Raw genomic sequence first — 22,490 nt, 5'->3', positions numbered from 1 at the left:
ACTATCATTCCATAGCTTTCTCTTCCAAAGACTACCGTATTTTCTGGCGTATAAGACGACTGGGCGTATAAGACGACCCCCCCCCCAACTTTTGAGATGATTTTCATGGGTTAAAAAGTTGTCTTATATGCCAGAAAATACGGTAAACTTTCCAATTTCTGTTCTTCAAAATGCTAAACTTTTCCTTCACCCTTTTTTCCCCATAAGCATTAGTTTCTAAACCTTTGATGATCCTTATTACTCCTTTCTAATTTCTCTGGATTTTTTTTTAAAGTATGGTGCTCTGGACTGGACATGACATTTGAGATGGAGTGAAATAATTCTTCTGTAATTTGAAAAGCATACTTAAATCTATGCATGCTATACCTTGCAAAAAGTTCTGGAGTTAGTTTGTGGAGCCCCTATTGTTGTTGCTTTTTAATTATTATGATTATTATGCTTCATTGCTATTATTTTAATTGCATAGTTAGATATTGTTAATCCCTCCAAATATTATGGGATAAGTATCCATAACAATTTTAATCATCATAACGGTCATCATTATCATCTGTTCTGAAATAAAATCAATACGGAAGTTTTTAAAAGGTGTAATATCAGATTATGTTATTAGACTAACAAAGTCTTAACAGGAATCATGTTATAAGCCAAGGATGTTAGGTCTCTCGGTGTAGATTGCCACCTTAAAAAGAAAAAATAATAATTGATTCATATATATATATATATATATATATATATATATATATATATATATCCAACAGTATTGACTACTTTCCATAAATTTTGTTTCAACATTTTCAATCTATAATAATATGGACATTCTGTTCAGAAAATATTTAGGATTCTATTTTGGTTTATTTGGAATACCTAAAAATGCAGCTGCTTTCCAAAAGATTAAGTTGCATCCCAGCTGTGTTCTGTCCTAAACAACTTCTTAAAAATGTAAATTCTTGCCTTGGCTTTTTGTTTATATAGATTTCCTTAAGGCCAGCAGTGGCCTTGCTTGGGGGTGGGTGAAGAGAATAATTAATAAAAATGCAGATTCCTTATATAGTAATGATTAAATGTGAACTCAGCTAAGAGAATACAGGATGCCTGAAAGCAAACTGCACCTGAAGTTGAACTGTGGCTTAGTTTCCTACCCTTACTCCCTTCCTATTTTGACTTATTTTTTATAAAATGGAGCTACAGGAACCTTGTATGGAAAAAAAAGGAAATGTAGCCATTGTTTTTCTAGCATGACATTGTTTGGGGAAAGAAGCAAGGAATAACAGCCATATTTAATGGATGAGTAAATGCGGTGGCTCAGTGGGTTAGGACGCTGAGCTTGTCGATCAGAAGGTCAGCAGTTTGGCGGGTCGAATCCCGAGTGCCGTGTAACAGAGTGAGCGCCTGTTACTCGTCCCAGCTTCTGCCAACCTAGCAGTTTGAAAGCACATAAAAATGCAAGTAGAAAAATGGGGACCACTACGGTGGGAAGGTAACAGCGTTCTGTGCGCCTTTGGCGTCTAGTCATGCCGGCCACATGACCACGGAGACGTCCTCGGACAAGCGCTGGCTCTTTGGCTTTGAAACGGAGATGAGCACCGGCCCCTAGAGTCGGAAACGACTAGCACGCATGTGCGGGGGAACCTTTACCTTTACCTAAATGCTGCTCTATACAGTAGGGCTTAGCTCTGAGTAAACTTGCATAGGATTATATGTCAATTATTCTGGTTAATGCCCCACAATCCTTATCAGAATTCTCAATGTATTTAAATGTATAAGTGCTAAGTTTCTTTAAAGCTGATGATTTGTTTAATGAAATAAACATTTTAAAGTGGCTGATATAAACACATTAAGTTAATCTTAACCACTGAACGTTTCTTTTGAAATTGTGATGATTTGCATCAGCTTGCAAAGATTGTTTTAGAAGAAAGCAAGGTACAAAGGTTAAAAAAAGAGACAGAGAGATAGAGAGAGGTATGTAAAGCATACTACAAATTATTTTCTGTTAGGGAAATGTTATCAAAATATCATCTTGCAAAAAAGTCATTTGCTGTCCAATAATTACAAAGATTGCTGGACGTATAGTGCTAAGTGAGAAATTTATTGTTTTGCCCCATTTTTTGACTTTTCTTGCCACGGTGGTTAAATGAATCACTGCAATTGTTAAATTAGTAACACGGTTGTTAAATGAATCTGGCTTCCCCATTGACTTTGCTTGTCAAAAGGTTGCAAATGGGGATCATATGACATCGGGACACCGAAACTGTCATTAATGTGAGTCAGTTGTCAAGTATCCGAGTGTAAATCACATGATCACGGGGATGCTGCAATGGCCATAAGTTTGAAAAATGGTCATATGTCACTTTTTTTTCAGTACTGCTGTAATTTCGAATTGTCACTAACTGTTCTAAGTCGAGGACTACCTTGATAATTGAAAAATTCTGATGCTCAGCTTATAGTCAACAACACTGAAAAAGCTTTCTGGAAAACCTTAAGTGGGAAATATTAACTAAGACTGAAGTTCATTCACCAGATGTATTAACTCTGCAATAGGTAATTACAAAATGGTGTCTACTAAACATTTGCATTAGTAGAACTGGAATATTTACCTAGGAAATATGTTAAAAGAAGGAAAAAGAGTCTGCCTATGCTTACATCAAGGAGATGGAAAATATTACTCTTAAGACAAATAATAGTTTCTCTGCCATTTGTCTGTCAACATTTATTTGACGCTAATGCATGTGTACAGCAACCCTTGGACACTCCATGATGCTATTGAATCTGTGACAAATGTTTTGTTTCATTTAGCTTTTTAATAACCCACAGAAAGCTAACTAGATATCTTGGCAACTGAAAGTTGTTCCATCCTTTTCACAGTTCATCCAAAGTGTGCTGATATAATGAAAAGAATGCCCTCCTTACCTTGATCATATTCAACTACTGCTTCCCCATCTACTTCTGTGGGGGAAGGAAAGAAGGAAAAGAAAGAGACTTGATATTAGCAAGCTTTTGCTAAACAAGAGTATCGTAGTACCTGGGCCTGATGAAAATATCATCTTTATTATACAGTGGAAGTCTTGCAAATTATTATTATGGAGGTGAGTCATATATGCACTACACAGCATGTGTAGAATGCTTGCAAAATAACTTTATGGTAAAAAAATACAATATACAATCAATGAGGCTCAACTCTGGCTAAAGTTTCCTTTTTCTTCGGAAAATTCTATCCTATTCTTCAATAAGCTCAGAAACAGAGTACTTGGATTTAGAACTCTGGTTATAAGAGCAAAACAAAAATAATGAAGAGACTTGATTTTTAAAACAGGCTGTGTCTATGTTTTTATACTATGCTCCTTTAAGCCAGTACTTAGTGAATAAAAGCAATAGCCCTCTATGCAAAATTATTACTGGAGAAAAATAACCTGATGCCCAAGAATGTCACATTAGGGTGGGGCAAATCTTAAAAAAGCAGTTGCAGAGGTGTTAATCTGTTTCCTCTTCTCTGATTGGTATATAATTCATTCCATTCTAGCAACCTGCATTTATAAGGTATACAAACATTTGTCTTTATTTTACCTTAAAAAATATTCAACCAGAATTGTGCATTCTTGTATGTATTTTAAATTAAAATATGTGTGCATTTTTATGCACATTTTGGCACATTTTTAAAGATTGTATCAGAGAGATTTTCAGGGTTGGTAATGTATGGACACGAAGAACGCCCAAAGCGCAAATTGTCATTTTCATATGCTTTCCAGATGTTACAAGTTGCCTAACTGACTCCCCGCTCCTCCAATTGAAATTGGATTCAAACAGATTTGATGTCAGGAAAGCCTAAATCAGTTTGAGAGAATCTTTTCTATCCTTGAGAGAAATGTTCTTCCACAAAGAGCAACTTTTGGGATGAACTTAGACTCTGCTGCCCCAAATACTCAGATCAATGTGACAGCTAGGAGGGCCTATTACCAGATGCAGATGATGTACCATTGGGTTGCAACAGCTTCTATATGGGGACACTCTTGAAAGGAGAACAGGAAATTGCACAAGGTCCAAAATAACAGCAACAGGGCTCCATTTAGTATATCCTACTGGGAGCCTTCACATCTCTTTTAGATCAGTCACACTGATTTCCCCTTGCATTCTATGCCAAAACTGCTAGTTTTGGCTAATAAATTCCTATATTTATTTATTTATTTATTTATTTATTTATTTATTTATTTATTTATTTATTATTTAATTAGATTTTTATACCGCCCTATTCCCGAAGGACTCAGGTCAGGTCTCCTCTACTTGAAGGAGCAGATTCCTCCTTATATATATTTTTTTTTACCTAAGAGTTTCATTCTGCAGATATGGACTTCATCAGTACAGGTGATGAAACAGACCGTCTGGAATGAACTGGCTACAGGGCCTTTTTGCTGGCAGGTCCAGTACTGCAGAACTCCCCCTCAGAGTCAGTTTATCGGCCTTTTTTTAATGTTTAAAAATCTTTTCTTGACATTTGTTAGCTTCCTCCACATCATAAAGGTAAAGGTAAAGTTTCCCCCGCACATGCGTGCTATTCGTTTCTGACTCTAGGGGCCGGTGCTCATCTCCGTTTCAAAGCCGAAGAGCCAGTGCTTATCCGAGGACGTCTCCATGGTCATGTGGCCGGCATGACTAGACGCCAAAGGCGCACGGAACGCTGTTACCTTCCCACCGGAGTGGTCCCTATTTTTCTACTTGCATTTTTACGTGCTTTCGAACTGCTAGGTTGGCAGAAGCTGGGACGAGTAACAGGCGCTCACTCTGCTACGCGGCACTCGGGATTCGACCCGCCAAACTGCCGACCATCTGATCGACAAGCTCAGAGTCCTAACCCACTGAGCCACCGCGTCCCATAGTTATGTTTATTTTACTTCCAGGTTTTAATTGTTGATGCCAAAGAATCCTAACAATTTTTCAATTGTCTCTGATATATTATTTAATGTTTCTGTTATTATTATGCTATTTCTTTGATCTCAGTTGAGACATGATTGTTTATGTGTTGTGCATTATTTTCATTTCTGGTTATTATTAGTTGGGAGACTAAGGTATATAAATTAACAGTAAATAAGTGTCCTTGCTTTATCCTGCTAATTGCATTTTAGTTGTGCCATAAAGAGGCACCTCAAGAAATAAAACCCAAAAAATATTAATTAGTTTGTGGGCATCTTTGGGGATTTGTGTCATTTAGCAGTGGATCTGATAAGCTACTTTCTTCAAAGGCTTACCCTGCCCTTGGATATGTGACTAAGCAGTCAGCTGTAAAACTGATTTATCTGAATATCCAGTTTAGGCATGCAGAAAGGCAGAAAATTAGCAGACCATGTCCATGAATAACAAGTAGAAGTCAGAAGACACAATGAAAACTCCTTAATGTCACAGCACATGGATAGCCCCATCCATAGTTTCAAATGGGAAACTATGTGCATCCTAGACCAGGCTAAATCCAAAAATCCTTGGGAATTCCTGGAAGCTTGGCATTTAGACAAATCAGCCATCAACAGACACATAGAAATAAAGCATATTTATACACCATTTAAAAAGACAGTGAAAAAAGCGAAGAAGGAAACAAGAAAAATAAGAACATGTCTTCTTCAGCAGCCAACATCCAAATAAGTAGGGATGAACACCAGCCAAACAGTCAAGCAGAAAACAATATCCCAATCAAGGAATGCCAAGTCCCCACCAACACTTGAATGCCACATCCCCACCAATACTTGAAAAGCAAGATACTATATATATAAACAGGATACAAACTCCACATCCATTTGCATGGAGGTTACCAAGCTGGGTAATGAAGTGTCTACAAGCAAACAACCAAGCTGCCTTACTCCTGTTACGCCAACTTTTCCATCGTAACGATACTTTCACTTACCTCCTGTCTGGTGCAACAAAATCTCTGCTGGATTATGAGGTTTCAGCCCCAATGCTGAAAGTGGAGTTTTAGCCAGTCCTGGTGGAGAGCGCACTGTTTCATATAGGCAGTAAGAGAAAGAAAAAGAGAAAAATCAACAAACCAGAAAACTAATAGATTAGTTGGTAATCAATCTAAACGCTGGGTTTTGCTAATTACCAGGCTATAGCAAAATCTAAACACGATTTTAAGAATGCATGGGCTGCTGGAAATGCTCAGTGTGGTCGTCCTTCTGAAACCACAAGAGTACTGGCCCTCATCACTGAAATGCCTTTGGCTAAGAAACCACTTTCCTTTTGGCGAAAAGTGTATATTCTTAAGACAATCGAGATGGCAATTCAGCATAACAAAAGAGCAAGAGCGTTCTTGGCCTATTGGGAGTAAAGATTTATTAATAACACAATCTCATCAATACGGGTTATGAGCTTTTGACAAAAGCCTCTCTCAGGCACAGCTGAGGGGCATCCTTAAATGATGTCTCCTCCGTTATCTTAAAAGCAGGGGAAAAGAAAACCGGCTGATAAAAATACAGCCTGACATTTTGTGCTTCTACTGACCTTTTACTCTTGGCAGAACTGGTCAAAGACACCCCAGGCTCTTGTTTGCCTAATATATATTTATATATTTATATTTTATTTGATTTCTATACCGCCCTTCTCCCGAGGGACTCAGGACGGTTCACAGGGCATATATAAATAGCAGTACAAAAATTAAAAAGGAAATTAAACCAATGCCCAGTTAAAATACAACAACAATAGAATAATAAAAAACCAATTAAAAAAACCATATTCCCCCATCAGGCCAGACCAGCTAATTCAAATAAGTGGGTCTTCAGCCCGCGGCGGAAGGATCGGAGGTCCGATGCCATCCGGAGCTCAACCGGCAGTTGGTTCCATAATGCCGGAGCACCCACAGAGAAGGCCCTCCCCCTGGGGGCCACCAGTCGACATTCCCTGACCGGAGGCACCCTGAGGAGGCCCTCTCTGTGGGCACGCACAGGGCGGAGGGGAGTTGACGCCAGCAGCAGGTGGTCCTCGAGGTATCCCGGACCCATGCCATGTAGGGACTTAAAGATCATAACCAAGACCTTGAACCTCACCCGGAAGACAACTGCTAACCAATGTAGCTCGCGGAGCAAAGGTGTAACATGGGAGTACCGGGAAACTCCCAAGACAACTCTCGCGGCCGCATTCTGTACCAGTTGGAGCCTCCGAGTGGTCTTCAAGGGAAGCCCCATGTAGAGAGCATTACAGTAGTCTAGGCGAGAGGAATAATATGGTATGGCTTATATAATATAAGCCATACCTTACCATGCCTTTAACATCATGGCTGATTAAAACAAAGAGAGAGAAGGGGGAAAAACTAGCTGCTTTTGTGAGTTTCTATACAATCCCAGTCTGACAAGATTTTCGGCAGGGCATAACCTATACCCATCCAAAGGAATCTGCATCCCCACTTTTTAATACTATAAAAATGTTTCCATAGCAACAGCACTTAGATTTATATACTGCTCCATAGTGCTTAACAGCACTCTCTGCGCTGTTTACAAAGTCAGCAATGTCAGATTGAACTCCTGACTGCAATACTGCATTCTCTCCACGGTTCACTATTTGTATCTCACATCTTGCCTGACATCTACGTATTACATTCGTTCTAATACCAAGGATATCACTGCAATGGTCTCTTCCATATTTAGCAGTGTCAAACAACAGCCCATCAACAACTTAGTCCTAGTGATACAGAATTTAGAGTATATATTGCAAAGCCGGAATACCTAATTTTCCTGGATTGCAACTATTTGCAATTTGCTATGCAGAAGATATCCAGAGAATGTACACATCCTCATTCTCTCTCATTTATAAAAATTCAGAATGCTTTCACTTAGCTTTCTTAAGTATCCTTCCTATTAGCATCTGTTTAGGAATTTACAGAACGATGCAAAAGACAATACCTATCAATTTCCAGATTACTCTTCACTTGCTTGGTATCAGTCATAATAAAAAAAGCAAACATTTTTGGCAATAAATGTCCATAGCCTGCCCTTCCTATTACCAGTATGTTTGGAAAATGTCCATAAATGAATGGATGACATCATCTCATGTCAGAGTTTTGCCCAAGGGCAGATATGGCATCTGCAAAGATTATGATCATGAGACAGAGGGACCACAAACACTTCATCAAGGCATTGTATATCATAAATAGCAACATCATATACACAGCTGCAGAAGTCTATATTTATAACATGTACATCAACAAAATATTTGCACAATTACATCAATGTGTATCAGATTTTATGCCTTCCCAGTCTAAAAGGAGAACAGCATGTAGGCCATTCTTGCATATATACCCATGGTGGATATGCAGCAAGGAGCAATGAAGGAAACAGATGTAGATGTATATGTGAGATGTGTTTGAAACAGCAAGTCTCACAAAAGCACTTTCCAGCCTTCAGTATTTCTTTCAACTGCTGGTTGTGTTTGGTGCTGACAATTCTAAACAATTCAGGCTTTTTAATTGAAACTCTTTTTTTAAAAAAATAACTGGATGGAAGCACACAAATGAAGAACTTTTGTCTGTTGGGGGAGGGGAGTTTAACACATTTTTTCATGACTTGCATTGCAATCATCTGACTTACGGCTTTGGATGGGTACCCACGCAGGGGCCCACAGCAGGAGGAGAAAGGAAGGCAGGCAGGCATATTAAAGGAAAGCCAGTTACCAAGAGCTTGCATTTCATCATGGATTAGCTTGGCTGGCTAGCATTCACTGCTTAAGGCCAATGAGCAAAGGGGAAACAAGCAAATTCATGTCCTGGATATTAGATTAACTGGGATTCTCAAACAGTGCATATAACCATTGCATTTCTTTTCTCAAATCCCATAAGTCTCATGCACTTTAGTTTGCCAGTGAAGAAGACAAGTCTTCATCAAATAGTTCACAGAGGAGCCATAAATACTCATATTGAATACTAGAGAGCTCTGGCCTGTTATTCTAAGAATAATTGAATATGGCATATCTCTTACATAGTCATCCACAATAAATCCTCTATAATTATAGCCTCTAATTTTCAATTCCTGACTATGATGAGTGTGAATTTGGGGAATTTTAATCTATCATGTCTAGGGAGCACAAGGTTAAGAATGGAGAGCTAAATAATTTGAATCAGAATGCATGTTGTCCCCAAGCATATCAAGGAAGGGATAGAGTTATAAAAATTACAGTGTTACACACACTTATTTGAAATAAGGTTTTAGTGAATTAATAGACATTAAGTAAAACTCCATGGGATATGGGCCACAGAATGCAATGAATGGGTTCAGTAACAACTAGTTGGCCTGATCGCATTTGTGCTCTACCAATGATAGCAGAGAAATGTCCCTGAGAATGTCTGGAGACCCTCCAGGCACTTCTGCTCTAGCAATGGGCTGCAAGCCAGGCATATTGCACAGTCCAGGCAATCTTACATTAATCTCTGTTAGTTTGGGGGACTGGCACAAAATGAACTTGTAAGAATCACTCATTGCCCTGGTCAACCATGGAAAGGAGCCATTGAAGAGAATGCCCTTATATGTCAAGATGCCAAGAAAGAAGGGTCCCCATTAAATCTGGGAAATTATTCATGTACAGTAAATGCTAATATCCAGCACTTTGACATGTGAGAGAACTCAGAGGCTGTTCAGAAAGAATCCAGTTATTTAAAGAAATAGGTTGTACTACCCCTCTGGGGTCTTTGCTCTTTCCCAGTTGCTTAGTGGCTCATTGATGTTTGTTCATGCTTAGCCATGTTAGCTCTGCCCTGATGAAATACTTGGCAGAACTGTTCAGAGCTGATGCATTTTAAAAACCCACCACCAAGTTACCAAAGATTAGTCACTCAGAACCATGCTTGTTCAGAAGAGGCAGAAAAAGAGGGCATGCAACAGGCAGGTTCAGATCAGGTCCTCAGCAACATCTTCAGCAGCTAAAGGAGATCTAATTCTGATCTGGGCTGTTATGCCTTCACTTAAAGCAGAAACAGCTACAGACTCCTTACCAGATGTGCATGGATTAAAAGAATGCGCTTATTCAGGTAATTGAGCTGTTCTGGTTGCAAATACAATTACTACACTACAGTAGAGTTCAAAGGGAGGCAGGACTTGCTACGGATCAGTTTGTCCATCTGGAACTCTCTCAAACATGGAAACCTGGCTGGTGCATTAGGCATGGAGGGTCACCTCTGCTCCTAAACAACTCACAAAATCCCAGAAAATTTAACAGTTGGCTCTTGCGAGTCAGTGTGCCCCAGCGCACCATTGGAGGAATGGCAAGTCTTACAGTTGAGGTTTAACTGTGTGTGGAGATTTTCAGTCATCCAGGTCATGCTTGTCCCAAGGGTGCTTCTTCAAGGGACAACTGAACTTTCTTTGTTTTGCCTTGAAGACATTTCACTTCTTATCCAAGAAGCTTCTTCAGCTCTGACTGGTTCTGACAGTCAGAACTGGAGAAGCGAAACGTCTTCAAGGAAAAACAAAAAGTCCAGTTGCCTCTTGAAAAAGCACCTTTGGGACAGTTGGGGCTAACCTAACAAGAGCCTCACATAAGTGGGGGAAGTGTCTCTATGACAGCCTAATAGAATTTCAACAGTGGAAATAACTATTTAATTACAGGAAATTTTGCATGCAGTTTCAACTGCTATGTGCTTATATATATCTTGAGATTAGATTTATATCTTGAATGGCACAACATGATCCAAACAGTGCATTTATCTCCTCAGTTTGGGGAGAGCTATCGATATTATGGAATCAACACTCTTCCTAGAAATGGCTTCTGGCACTGGGGTGGAGCACCTCACACTGATGGGTTCCCCCACTCCCCTTCATGACGGAAGCCTTTCATTTGTGTTTTGGAAGATTAGGAGATGCACAGTGTAATAACTGCTCAAAAGCCAACTCCATCAAGGTGAGCCACACCACACTGCTAATTGATATATTCAAAATAACAGAGGGCCTTCTCAGTGGGAGCGCCTGCCCTCTGGAACCAGCTGCCGGTGGAGCTGAGGACTGCCCCCGACCTCTGATCATTCCGCCGGGGCCTGAAGACCTGGCTCTTTGAGCTCTCGGGCCCAGGCTGAGGAGAAATTTTAATTGGGGTTTTAAGTATACAGGGTCAATTTAATATTTTTTAATTTGGTTTTTTAACTTTTGTATGGTGGATTTTTTAATTTCCTGTAAACCGCCCTGAGTCCTCAGGGAATAGGGCGGTATATAAATGTAACTAAATAAATAAATAAATAAATAAAATGCCATGTTTTATTCTACAAGCCCATTGTGTAAGACGCACAGAGGCATAGCTGTGGAATTAACATGTGGAATTTGGAATATATGCTTTATTTTCTTATTTATAGTTGCAACTTCATGCCTTCCCACTTAATATTGTTAATTTTATGGTAAATGTCATTCTGTATATTAAATACTGTATGAACTGGCAAAGTAGAGCCTAAATGCTGTGTATTTAGAAGGGATCATTTAATTCTCTTCATTTAGTCTGAAGAGGGTATTGATTTATTCTCCACAGCATCCGAGGGTAGGACAAGAAGAAATGAGTGGAAGCTTGTCTAAGATCCAAGCTGGAAATAAGGAGGATTTCCTGACATTAAGAATTATTAATCAATGGAACAACTTGCTTCCTGGAGTTGTGGGTATTTCATTGTTAGATGATTTCAAGAAAAGATTGGGCAACCATTTATTCAACACGATATGAGGACTCCTACCTGAGGGGGGCGGGTCAGACTAGAAAGCCTCCAAGGTCCCCTCCAGCCCTATGGATTTATGATACAAAAAGCTAATACAACTCATTCTATTGCTTTCTGTTAGAATGTATTCCCTAACAGAGGTATATGTTACTGAGAAATCTACAGCATTTGAAATGTACATTTAGGATATGGAGACATTTAGGATATGGAGACCTCCCCTCCTCCCCACTCCATATTCCCAACATAATAAGAGGCTCAGAGGAAGAATTACAACTATTACCAAAAATAGGATCTACTTCCCAAAAAAACACGGATTTTTTCCTCTGGGACGTTCAGGGGTTAAGCTAATTAAGAATGGATCCCCTTTATTCTTGAATAAATGCAGTTGGGATATTATTTTTCTACCTAGAAAGACTGTTAGTGACAGTGAATGTAATATATGCAATAGTTGATTTTCTGGAAGCATGTGATTTTCTAGAATCCATACACTAAAAGGAATATCCCTCAAATATCAGATCAAATGAATTTCTGTAGCCTATACATAAGAATTGTGGATTTTAAATGTCAATGAGGGATAACAAATTAATCTTTTAGTTCGTGATCGTGCCTGATGCGTCACAGGACAGGGAATTCTTCCCTCATAATAACAAGGATCAGAACAAGGTTAATACATTTCCCTGTAGAATTTGTGTACTAGGTTTCATTGAGGAGTAATATTTCCCTAGTAAGGAAGTAAACCAGCAAATGTGTTTTTAAACAGGTTAATAATTTACATTTTTGTTAGAAATATCTGAGAGAAATTTTTTATCTTTTATGGATTGATGATGATGGATGTAGGAAGACGACTGTCAGTCTTGTATGCCATCATCTTCCTGATTCTGATAATTATGTATTTGCCAAAATTAGCAGGAGCACATTTTTGATCCACAATATTAAATTATCAAAAAGATATTCATTTAAATTATTAAATTATTTGCCTTTTGTTTAAAAGAATGATTCCCTGCTCCCCCCTCCCAAGAATGAGAAAGTATGTAATATATTGCTTTCTTTACTACTACTAGCTGACCTGCTTAATTAATGATATGAAAAATTAAGTAAAACCCACCATGTGTTGTATTTTAACCCTAACATAAAGATGCAGCAAAACAGAGCAGATCCCCAGCAGATGAGTTATTTACACAGTGACAAGTAGTGTAGAACTGCCCTATTTTAACTATATATTTCTGGTAAATGATCTTGTACCCTTATTTGCTATGGGCAACAACAAGCAGAGGACAGATGAGAAAGAAATATGTATTTATCACCATCGGGGAGCTGCTGGCTATATTTATACTTGCAGTACTTGCAAAACTTTGCCGTTGTGACAATTATGATGGAAGGATGCATATTTCATGATGAATGAGAACAGTGCACCAAGCAAGCAGAGATGAAAGGGGGTGAGGAAATAGCTGAGATGGGCCGATGGATAGAAAGGAGAAAATAAGAATGTGATTAAAATGGTGGTGGGTGTCACGAAGCTGAGAACCGTTTGCCTCTAAGTATGGCTTTACCAAAACCAAATGCCAGCCTCCCTCTCCCTCCCCTTTGAGTAAGCCACAGAACTTACACAGATTGCTGTAAGGGGTTTGTGGTGAGACAGGGAAGGCAGGGGTTGGGGGAGAAGTCTCACCACCACTGGAAGGTGGGCTGCTTGGAGAGGTCCCCTGTATCTCCTCCAAAGCTTCCTTGTAGCTATGAAGATAGGGCTGTGAAAGAGAGAATGAAAATATAATTAGTTTCCAGAATGGAATAGTTTAACCTCTTTTTCGTCAAAGATCTTTCACTTACTACATTTTCTTCAACTGGTAGTAAGATGGAGGTGGGGGGAGAGAGGGAGGAAGCAAGTTGCAGCAGGTATCCCACATTTTATTTTGCTGGGAGGAGGAATAAGCATGGAAATTTTACTGCTCCAGACCAGTACAATAAATCACCAAGCTGAAGGTAAGAGCCTTCCATAGGGATGGCCAAATCAACTATATGCAACCTCTCCATTTTACAGATTTCAAAGCAAATGTGTGGAAATTTGTCATCTGAATTTTTTCTAAAGTATGCATTTTTGTGGGTATGGTATTTTATTGCCTTTCCAAGGATTTGCTAATGCTTTTGTGTATTCTTTTTTAAAAATCTAATAACACAAGCGATAGCACTTAGACTTATATGCAGCTTCATAGTGCTTCACAGCCTCTAAGCGATTTACAGAGTCAGCATTTTGCCCTCAAAAATCTGGGTCCTCATTTTACTGACCTTGGGAGGATGGAAGGCTGAGTCAACCTTGAGCCAGTCAGGATCAAACTCCTGGCATAGGGAATGCAGAGTTAGCCTGCAATACTGCATTCTAACCACTGCGCCATTATGGCTCACATGGTTGCATATCTAAAATATAACTCTTACTTTTTTTGTTGTTTGAGTGGCAAACTGCTTCATAATACTTTGTAAAAATGAGGATTTTAGTATACTAGACAGTTGGGTAGGTTTGTATCTAAATTCAAAAGCAAATACTTTTGATTTCTATCTCCCACCCAACTAATATTTGAGCAAGGTCTCCTATACCTATCTCATTTGTTTATTCCACCTGACTGCCAAATGAAATTTTCCTTTCACACCTTGTGCCTTTACCACCATGCAAGGGGTTAAAAAGGAAAATCATATTTTTAAAATGTACCTCCTTAGGTCTTCCTCCAGGATTGGCAGCGATGGTGCTGACCACCTCTGGTGAGAAACAGTGAATGGGTGATCGAACGGTCGGGCTTCGTGGTGAACTGGGTTCCTGGGGACTGCTCTCATATTGACCCTCACTGGTGGTACGTCTCCGGACAAGGGCTTCGCCTTCATCTGGTGACTTCTCCTGTGGCAGCTGCATTCCTACAAATTCAATGATGTGAGGAAGGAAGATGCTAAGTATGGGATGAATTGTAGTACATACAGAAGATCTTGGAAAATTGGCATTCTTTAGGCTGCATCTTAGCATGGGAAAGAAAGAGGCAGTGAGAGCTAATAATTAGTAAATTCACAAATTTCTCCAAACTAGCAGATTATTATTGTGACAATTAGAATGTCATTGTTTTAATTCATACAGTCTAAAAAAAAATTAGATCGGGGGTACATAAACCCTTTCACATTAACGGCATGTGGCCTCTGAGTGGCATGCCAGGCAGTGCCTTCCCCAAAGCAAGTGGGCTTGTGTTTATTCAGAATTATAATGCCCAATAAACACTCCTAAAAAAAGCTGTTCACTAAGAACTGGAAAAGATCAGGAGCAAACTAGGATACTGCAAGTATAGAATTAAAAGGACAGCTTCTTCTCACAGTTGTTTGCTAGAGAAAAGCAGGAGTTTTTTAAGAAGTTGGGAGGCCTCCAACCCATCTGACTATTTTTACAGCAAGACCCCGGGGTGCCACAAAGCCTAAAGAACAAGCTAGCACTTGCTTAATCAAGTCAATCAACACATATCTTTAAGATTGAGCCCAAGGAAATTCTTTACTGCTAACATACTGTACATCTAGTTCTTTGAAATGTTCAGCAATAAGTTCTGTTTCTCCTAACAACAAAAGGAATGTCTGATGCACAGCAACGAGGTCCTAAAAACCATTCAAATATATTCTGCTGCTGTACAATAAACAAGAGAGGGAAGAACGCATTCAAAGAAGAACTAAAGGTTCAGCTATGAAACCAATTTACCGTATGTTTGTTGCGATAACTGGAACTTTTTACAATTTTTTTTTACAGAGAGACATTCTCCTCATCCCCTTTCTTAAATTTGCAGGGATACATTTTGCAGACGCTACATTCAAACCTGTTCAGCCCCCAGGTAAAGAAAAGAGTCAGGCACCTGGATCTCATTCCAGATTACCTATTTCTTCTTGTTTACACAAACAGCAGCCGATGCCCTCTTCGTGCACGCTATCTCTTACATGGGTCTAGATTTGTGTTTGTTTTGCTCTTAATAAGGCAGCCAAGAAGGTAAAGCAGTGGGTGAGATTCTTAAAATGTTTATCAAACACATTCATGGGAGTTTCAATCTACATTTGAGCCCTTAGGCAGGTCTAGATCTCTCCTTAACTCACACCAGCCACGCCGCCTTCTCAAGAGGGAGGAAGCCATGGGAAAAAAGTAGATAAACCAGATTTTGGAGAACCCCAATATAGAATTAAGCAGAAGTGATTCAGACAGTCAAAATGTATCAGCTAGAACAAGGGGGGGGGGAGGAATCTATCAATTTAGAGACAGAGAACTCCAATAGCACCACATGTAACACTCATTGAGGCAACAACCACATTGTTTCTTAAAAAGAAGACATATCATGCTCCATATTTGCCAGGCTTCAAATCTTTTAAACATCCCTCAGAGCCATTTTCCTTTAAAGCCTTACCTTCAGGGGCCAAGCTTAAACATAGTCATGTTCCAGTGAACTAATAAATGTAAAACACACACAGTTTTTCCTCCTTTTCTCAAGCCTTATTGCTGGAGCAGCGCATAATCAGAATACCATTATGCAGCTGCAAGAGATCCAGTAAAGACTGGATTTAGATCTGTTTCCACCTACCTCTGCACTGTCGTTTCCTTTAATTATATTTAAAAAAAAAGAAAATCTGCCTTTGGAAATAATGTCTTTTTTTGGTCATATATAAACTATAAAAGAATTGTATACAGATCCTGGAAAACAGTTAGTGACTGTTCAAAGTTACAGTGGCACTGAAAAAAGAGACTTAGGACCGTTTTTCACACTTATGACCATTACAGCATCTCCATGGTCACGTGATCAAAATTCCGATGCTTGGCAGCTGATCCTCATTTATGACAGTTGAAGTGTCCCAGGGTCAAGTGTCCCAGGATCCCCTTTTGCAACTTTCTGACGAGCAAAGTCAGTGGAGAAACCAGATTCACTTAACAACTGTGTTACTAACTTAGCAACTGCAGTGATTCACTTAACAACTGTGGCAAGAGAGGTCATAAAATGGGGCAAAACTCACTTAACAACTGTTTTGCTTAGCAACAAAAACTTTGGGGTCCATTGTAGTCATAAGTTGAAGACTACCTGTAGATGGAAGCTGATTTCCTCAGTTAACAAAACCACATGCGCACGCACGCACGCACTCACACACACACACACACACACACACACACACACCAGTTCCCCACCATATCATGCATATTTGTAGCCTGCCTGGCAAAAACCTAAAGGTCAATTTTTGGTTAATCCTATATCAAAACAGCACTAAATCATTGCAATAAACTAGAGGTAAAGTCCAAGAGTCCTTGTGGGAAGGCCTAAGCATGTTCTTAGGCCTATCAAGCAGAGAAGATATGTGTGTGTATGTGTCTGAGTGGCTCAGTGGGTTAGGACGCTGAGCTTGTCGATCAGAAGGTCGGCAGTTTGGCGGGTCGAATCCTGAGTGCCGCGTAACAGAGTGAGTGCCTGTTACTCGTCCCAGCTTCTGCCAACCTAGCAGTTCGAAAGCACGTAAAAATGCAAGTAGAAAAATAGGGACCACTACGGTGAGAAGGTAACAGCATTCCGTGCGCCTTTGGCGTCTAGTCATGCCGGCCACATGACCATGGAGATGTCCTCGGACAAGCGCTGGCTCTTCGGCTTTGAAACGGAGATGAGCACCGGCCCCTAGAGTCGGAAACGACTAGCACGCATGTGCGGGGGAACCTTTACCTTTTATATATATATATATATATATATATATATATATATATATATATATATATATATATATATATATATATATGTGTGTGTGTGTGTGTGTGTGTGTGTGTGTGTGTGTGTGTGTGTGTGTGTGTGTATGTATGTATATGTATATGTGTGTATATATATATATATATATGTATATATGTGTATATATATATATATATATATATATATATGTGTGTGTGTGTGTGTGTATGTATGTATATATGTGTGCATATATATGTGTATAATGTTTGTGTATATATGTATGTATATATGTGTGTGTGTGTCCAAGAGTCCTTGTGGTAAGGCCTAAGCATGTTCTTAGGCCTAGCAAGCAGAGAAGGTATATGTGTGTATATGTGTGTGTGTGTGTGTGTGTGTGTGTGTGTATGTATGTATATATATATAGATAGATAGATAGATAGATAGATAGATATAGATATATATATGTATGTATGTGTATGTGTATATGTGTGCATATATATGTGTATATGTGTGTGTATATATGTTTGTGTGTATATGTATATATATGTATATGTGTGTATGTGTGTATATACACACACACACACACACACACACATATATATATATATATATATGAGAAAGTTTCATTATTTTACTGCAGGGAAATTTACTTGGAGGCAGCAAAGCCGGAGCAAGAGATATGAGAGTGAAGCTGCTCATGTGTGAAGGAAAACCCTGTTAACGATGCCAGTGTCTTCTAAGGCAATGCATTCCACTTTTCTCCCACCTCAAGAAAATGGCCATTGCTGGGCTAGTGGTCTTGCTGCTGCAGGCATATTTCTAAATATCTCTTGCACCAGAGTCCAACCCTCTCCTCCTGCTCCAACTTCATTTTCCCCCTGCCCTTCTGTGCTTTGTTTCCTCCTTCCTTTAAAGTGTGTAGGCAGTGGGGGTTGGGGAAGGATAAGGAAGAACAGAGCCAGTGTTTCAGTGCCAACAATGACAATGCCTTGGCTTACAGCAACCAAGCTTGCTGGGAATGATTGAAGACCAGCTGAAAAAGATGGGCCTATTTAGTGAATTGTAGTTCTGCCATTCTGTCCCTTCTGCATTATATTTGCTAGCACAATTATAAGCTTACTGTTGCATGTCCTTAGGGTAAGGCCATAAAGTACTGTAACCTTTAACTAAGCTCTCCAGTGGTAGAAAAACAATGGGGGCCTCCAGCAAATCAAACAAAGCACCCTCTAAGACGGGTCTTCAAACTTGGCCCTTTTTATGACTTGTGGACTTCAACTCCCAGAATTCCTCAGCCAGCATGCCTGGCTGAGGAATTCTGGGAGTTGAAGTCCACAAGTCATAAAAGGGCCAAGTTTGAAGACCCCTGCTCTAAAAAAACCTGTCCATCATCATTAAAGAGTCACCTTATAGGGGAGTTGGTCAGCATATAAATTTAATTAACAAACAAACAAATAAATTAAATAAAACTTTGGGGCTTGGAAGCAACTTCAAGCTGTACCACAAAGGACCCCTGGAGAACCCTCCTTACTTGAAGCCAATCAGGCATGATGGAGGATGATGTGCATATTAATTGATTTCACTCTCTAGGTTATCATTTTGTAAAACAAGGAATATGGAACATGAAATAGCAGTGGCAGCGTGGGTTGCTGAACTTTTCTGTTTCTTCCTCTCTCCCATTTCTTAAAAGACTTTGCATAGCTCTGATTCCAGAGACAGAGTAAATACAGTGAGAAACGGCAAAAGCAAAAAAAAAGTTTCCATGTAATTGTATCCAAGTGTGATAAAATCGTATGTATATTTTACATTATTCTCATTTACCTAGAAAGGAAAGTCTAGCCTAATGATATAAAGGGTTTTCTAAGAACATTACAGCAGCTTCAGTAGATGAGACCACAGGTCCATCTGATCTAGTGTATTACTTCCAACAATAACCAGACAGATACTCCAGAGAAACTAACATGGCTAGACACGAAAATAGCTAATTGGTATTCAGAAGGGCAACAGGGAAACTTCTATTTTGCAGTCCTAGGTAATTACTAGGACTGAATATTCCTGTTCTATATAGATAGATAGATAGATTCTGCATAGATCTTAAAAATATTTTGAAGTACATTTGGTATAAAAACTTCTTCTGTCGTTCATTCTAGCAGAGATGCCAAGACCACCTCCTTCATTCTTAAAAATAAGCTGCATTTTTTCCCCCAGAAGAGAACAGAAGTCTAATTCACAAGCCCACACTTGTACACATAGGGCACATTCCTTCCATAATATGCCTTTTTCTCTGGTTTCATATTAGTGGCTGAACCTAGATTTATGATGGTACGATTCAAACTAAACAATGGACATTACAGAAAGCAAAAGCAAAGAAACAAGAACTGGTGAGGTGTGTAAGTGCAAAAAAGAAAATATGTGATCTGGTACAGTCACTGAAATGGCAGGGAATTGGAAAAAAGCACAATTGTGAAGTTGCAAAATGTGTAACACTCATTTAAATGGCATCATGAACTAGAGAGGTTTTCAATTTTTTAAAAGACAATTTAAAAGGAGAGATAAATGGAGTTTTGGGTATCTATTCTCTAGTGATAGGGGAACCATTAGCCTTTTGTCCTCAAAAAAAAAAGGTCAGGCTTTGAAGTTAAAAAATAAATAAATTTCCAAAAACAAATCAGAAAAAATGTGAGGATTATAAATGGCTGTTGATCTCATATAAGTCCACTTTCCTCTTCCTCATGGCAAATTCACAATAAGTACCTCTAGAACAGGGCTGTCAAACTTGCAACCTCACATGACGTGTCACGATGTATCACAACTTTTTTTTCACTGCCGGCAATGGGGTGGGCACAGTTTTGCCATGACACATCTGGCCCACGGGCTGGCAGTTTGACACCCCTGATCTAGAAGCAGCAGAAGATAAGATTGAGGTTCAAATATCATTCAGCCCTAAAGCCCATTGCATGATCTTGAGCTAGTCACTCTCTCTAATTCATCTCAAAGAACTGAGAAAAGGGTGGGAGGATATATTCTTTGAAAGAAATGCAGTGTATAAGTATAATTAACATCATTGAGTCCCTCACCTGTATCCTGTCTTCAAAAATAAACATTTCTCCAAGATGGTTTTGCAAAACAGAACGGTAATAAAAATGTATTAAAAATAAACAGTGTCAAATGGCATATGGGAAATTGTAAAATCTGTCATAATAATCCTCACAGGAAGAAGAGTTTCCACAGTATCTAAAATGAGAGCATAAAAAGCAAGGTGGAATTCCAGAATAATAGTGCCCTCAAAGAGAAGGTCTCCTAATTAATTTTACTCCACCGGATCAAACTGAAAGGAAAAGTAATAATGTTTTTAATAGTAAGTATTGACGACGTTTCTTGTTTTTAGAATGATATTAAAAGTATCACTAGATTTTACTAGTTGTATTTGTTGCGTTATCTCTGTGCTATGTCTCATGTATGAACAGCAAGGAAGGCTTTTAAGCCATGATTGCTTTTTAACAGGCCACAATGGCTTGGTTCACTCCTAATACTGTACTAAATCATAATGGGGGTGGGGGTAAACCAACAATAGACATCATTGGCCTAGTGCAGGGGTAGGCAACCTTGGCTCTTTTATGACTCATGGACTTCAACTCCCAGAATTCCTGAGCCAGCATGGCTCAGCTTGGAAACCTCTCCCTTTCCCCTCAGCATGGCTGGCTCAGGAATTCTGGGAGTTGAAGTCCATGAGTCATAAAAGAGCCGAGGTTGCCTACCCCTGGCCTAGTGTAATGATGAACCAAACCAGGGTGTGATATAATTAAGTAATTTATCTGAGGAATATAAAGAAGAAGAAATATAAAATGGCACTAAGCTCTCAGATTACTGTGAATTCCCCATGACCATTGGAAGCCAATGCAAAATTATGAGGTGTTGCTTCAGATCTGCCTGAAGAGCAGGTTGAGCCCCATGTCACTCAGAAAACTGTTACTGGACACTTGCGTGCACCAGGCCCTGGTTTCCTCCATCAGATATGTGATTTGTTGAAAATAGGTAACTTTAGTTTGCAAGCAGTGAACTTTGTATAGCAGAAACATCTAGATTTTGCACTAGTTTCTAGCCCTGGGCAATCTGTGAACCCACATTGGTGGTGCTGCCTGGTTCACCCTGCTTCACAGCTTGTTGGACCCTAGTAAGATGGCCGAGTCAAAAATAAGTAATTAGGAGAAAGAGTGTGTTGGCTTCTCTCCATAATGCACAGTGATGCCAGCAGTGTAATTATTTAACTATGTTTGCAAAGGGAGGTGGGGAATTACATGAAACTGAGGAAGTGGCAAGCCTTTCAGTACTGATTGTATGAGGCATTTCACTGTTCATCTGCTGGCCAGAAAGGGAAGGTTAGCTATTGCACCTTTACTAGCTAAGGAAACAAATCGTAACCATTCCCATGTTGTCTGTTGTCTAAATCAGGGGTCTCCAAACTTGGCAATTTTAAGACTTGTGGACTTCAGCTCCCAGAATTCCTCAGGCAACAAGTCTTAAAATTGCCAAGTTTGGAGACCCTTGGTCTAAACTCTAAACAATAAAAACAGCCCTCGAACTCTTTCTTTTCAATTATTAAATCTGTACTTTCAATTTAAAGGAAAAGAATATTTTACAGTTTTTATGAGAGAACTCTTACAGTACAGTACCAAATGCATAGCTTGATCTGCCTTCACAGGTAATTTGAGCAGTTAAGAGATTAGCAAGATTGGACTCATGCTGGGGAAAAATATGGCTAGCGTAAGAGCAACCCCAACTATTCACTTACTGTAGGCTCCCCTCCCATACCCCAGGAATACTAATGCCTCTCAGTAGAAGAGATAATACCATTTAGAGAAATCTTTGGGAACCACAAAGTTATTCATTAGTGCTAAGGTTTTTTCCCCCCCTATGTATGAGTGGTTTCCGTCATTCTAACAATATTCTATAAAGCGTATGTGCATGGAGCCCCAAAGTGTGAAATAAATCATGCATGCAGTGATGCCCATTCCAGTTCTCCTTCCAGTCTTTTAAAATTTGGGGGAAAGGGGAGTGAGATTTGTATGTATACATCTTCATTCCTCGGTGAGGCCAGAAGCCAAAGTGACAGGGTATCAAGCATTCGGCATGCTTTT

The 22,490-nt window shown here is 39.3% G+C and overlaps 1 protein-coding gene across 1 annotated transcript in view; it reads right to left on the bottom strand.

Moving 5' to 3' along the window:
* TNS1 (tensin 1) overlaps positions 1 to 14,552 on the bottom strand; it is a gene marked incomplete at its 5' end in the record, with an annotated part of 43,052 nt that extends 28,500 nt beyond the window's left edge. The window contains 4 exons of the mRNA XM_081328973.1: positions 2,908 to 2,943; positions 5,885 to 5,977; positions 13,260 to 13,398; positions 14,355 to 14,552. Of these exons, the coding sequence (XP_081185099.1) occupies positions 2,908 to 2,943; positions 5,885 to 5,977; positions 13,260 to 13,398; positions 14,355 to 14,552 (466 nt within the window). The remainder of the gene's footprint in view (positions 1 to 2,907; positions 2,944 to 5,884; positions 5,978 to 13,259; positions 13,399 to 14,354) is intronic.
* Positions 14,553 to 22,490: the final 7,938 nt, after the last annotated feature.

This window comes from Vipera berus (genome assembly GCF_964194415.1).
Source record: "Vipera berus genome assembly, chromosome: 1".
In the NCBI taxonomy this organism is placed as follows: Eukaryota; Metazoa; Chordata; class Lepidosauria; order Squamata; family Viperidae; genus Vipera; species Vipera berus.
This window is presented reverse-complemented; position numbering and strand designations above follow the sequence as displayed.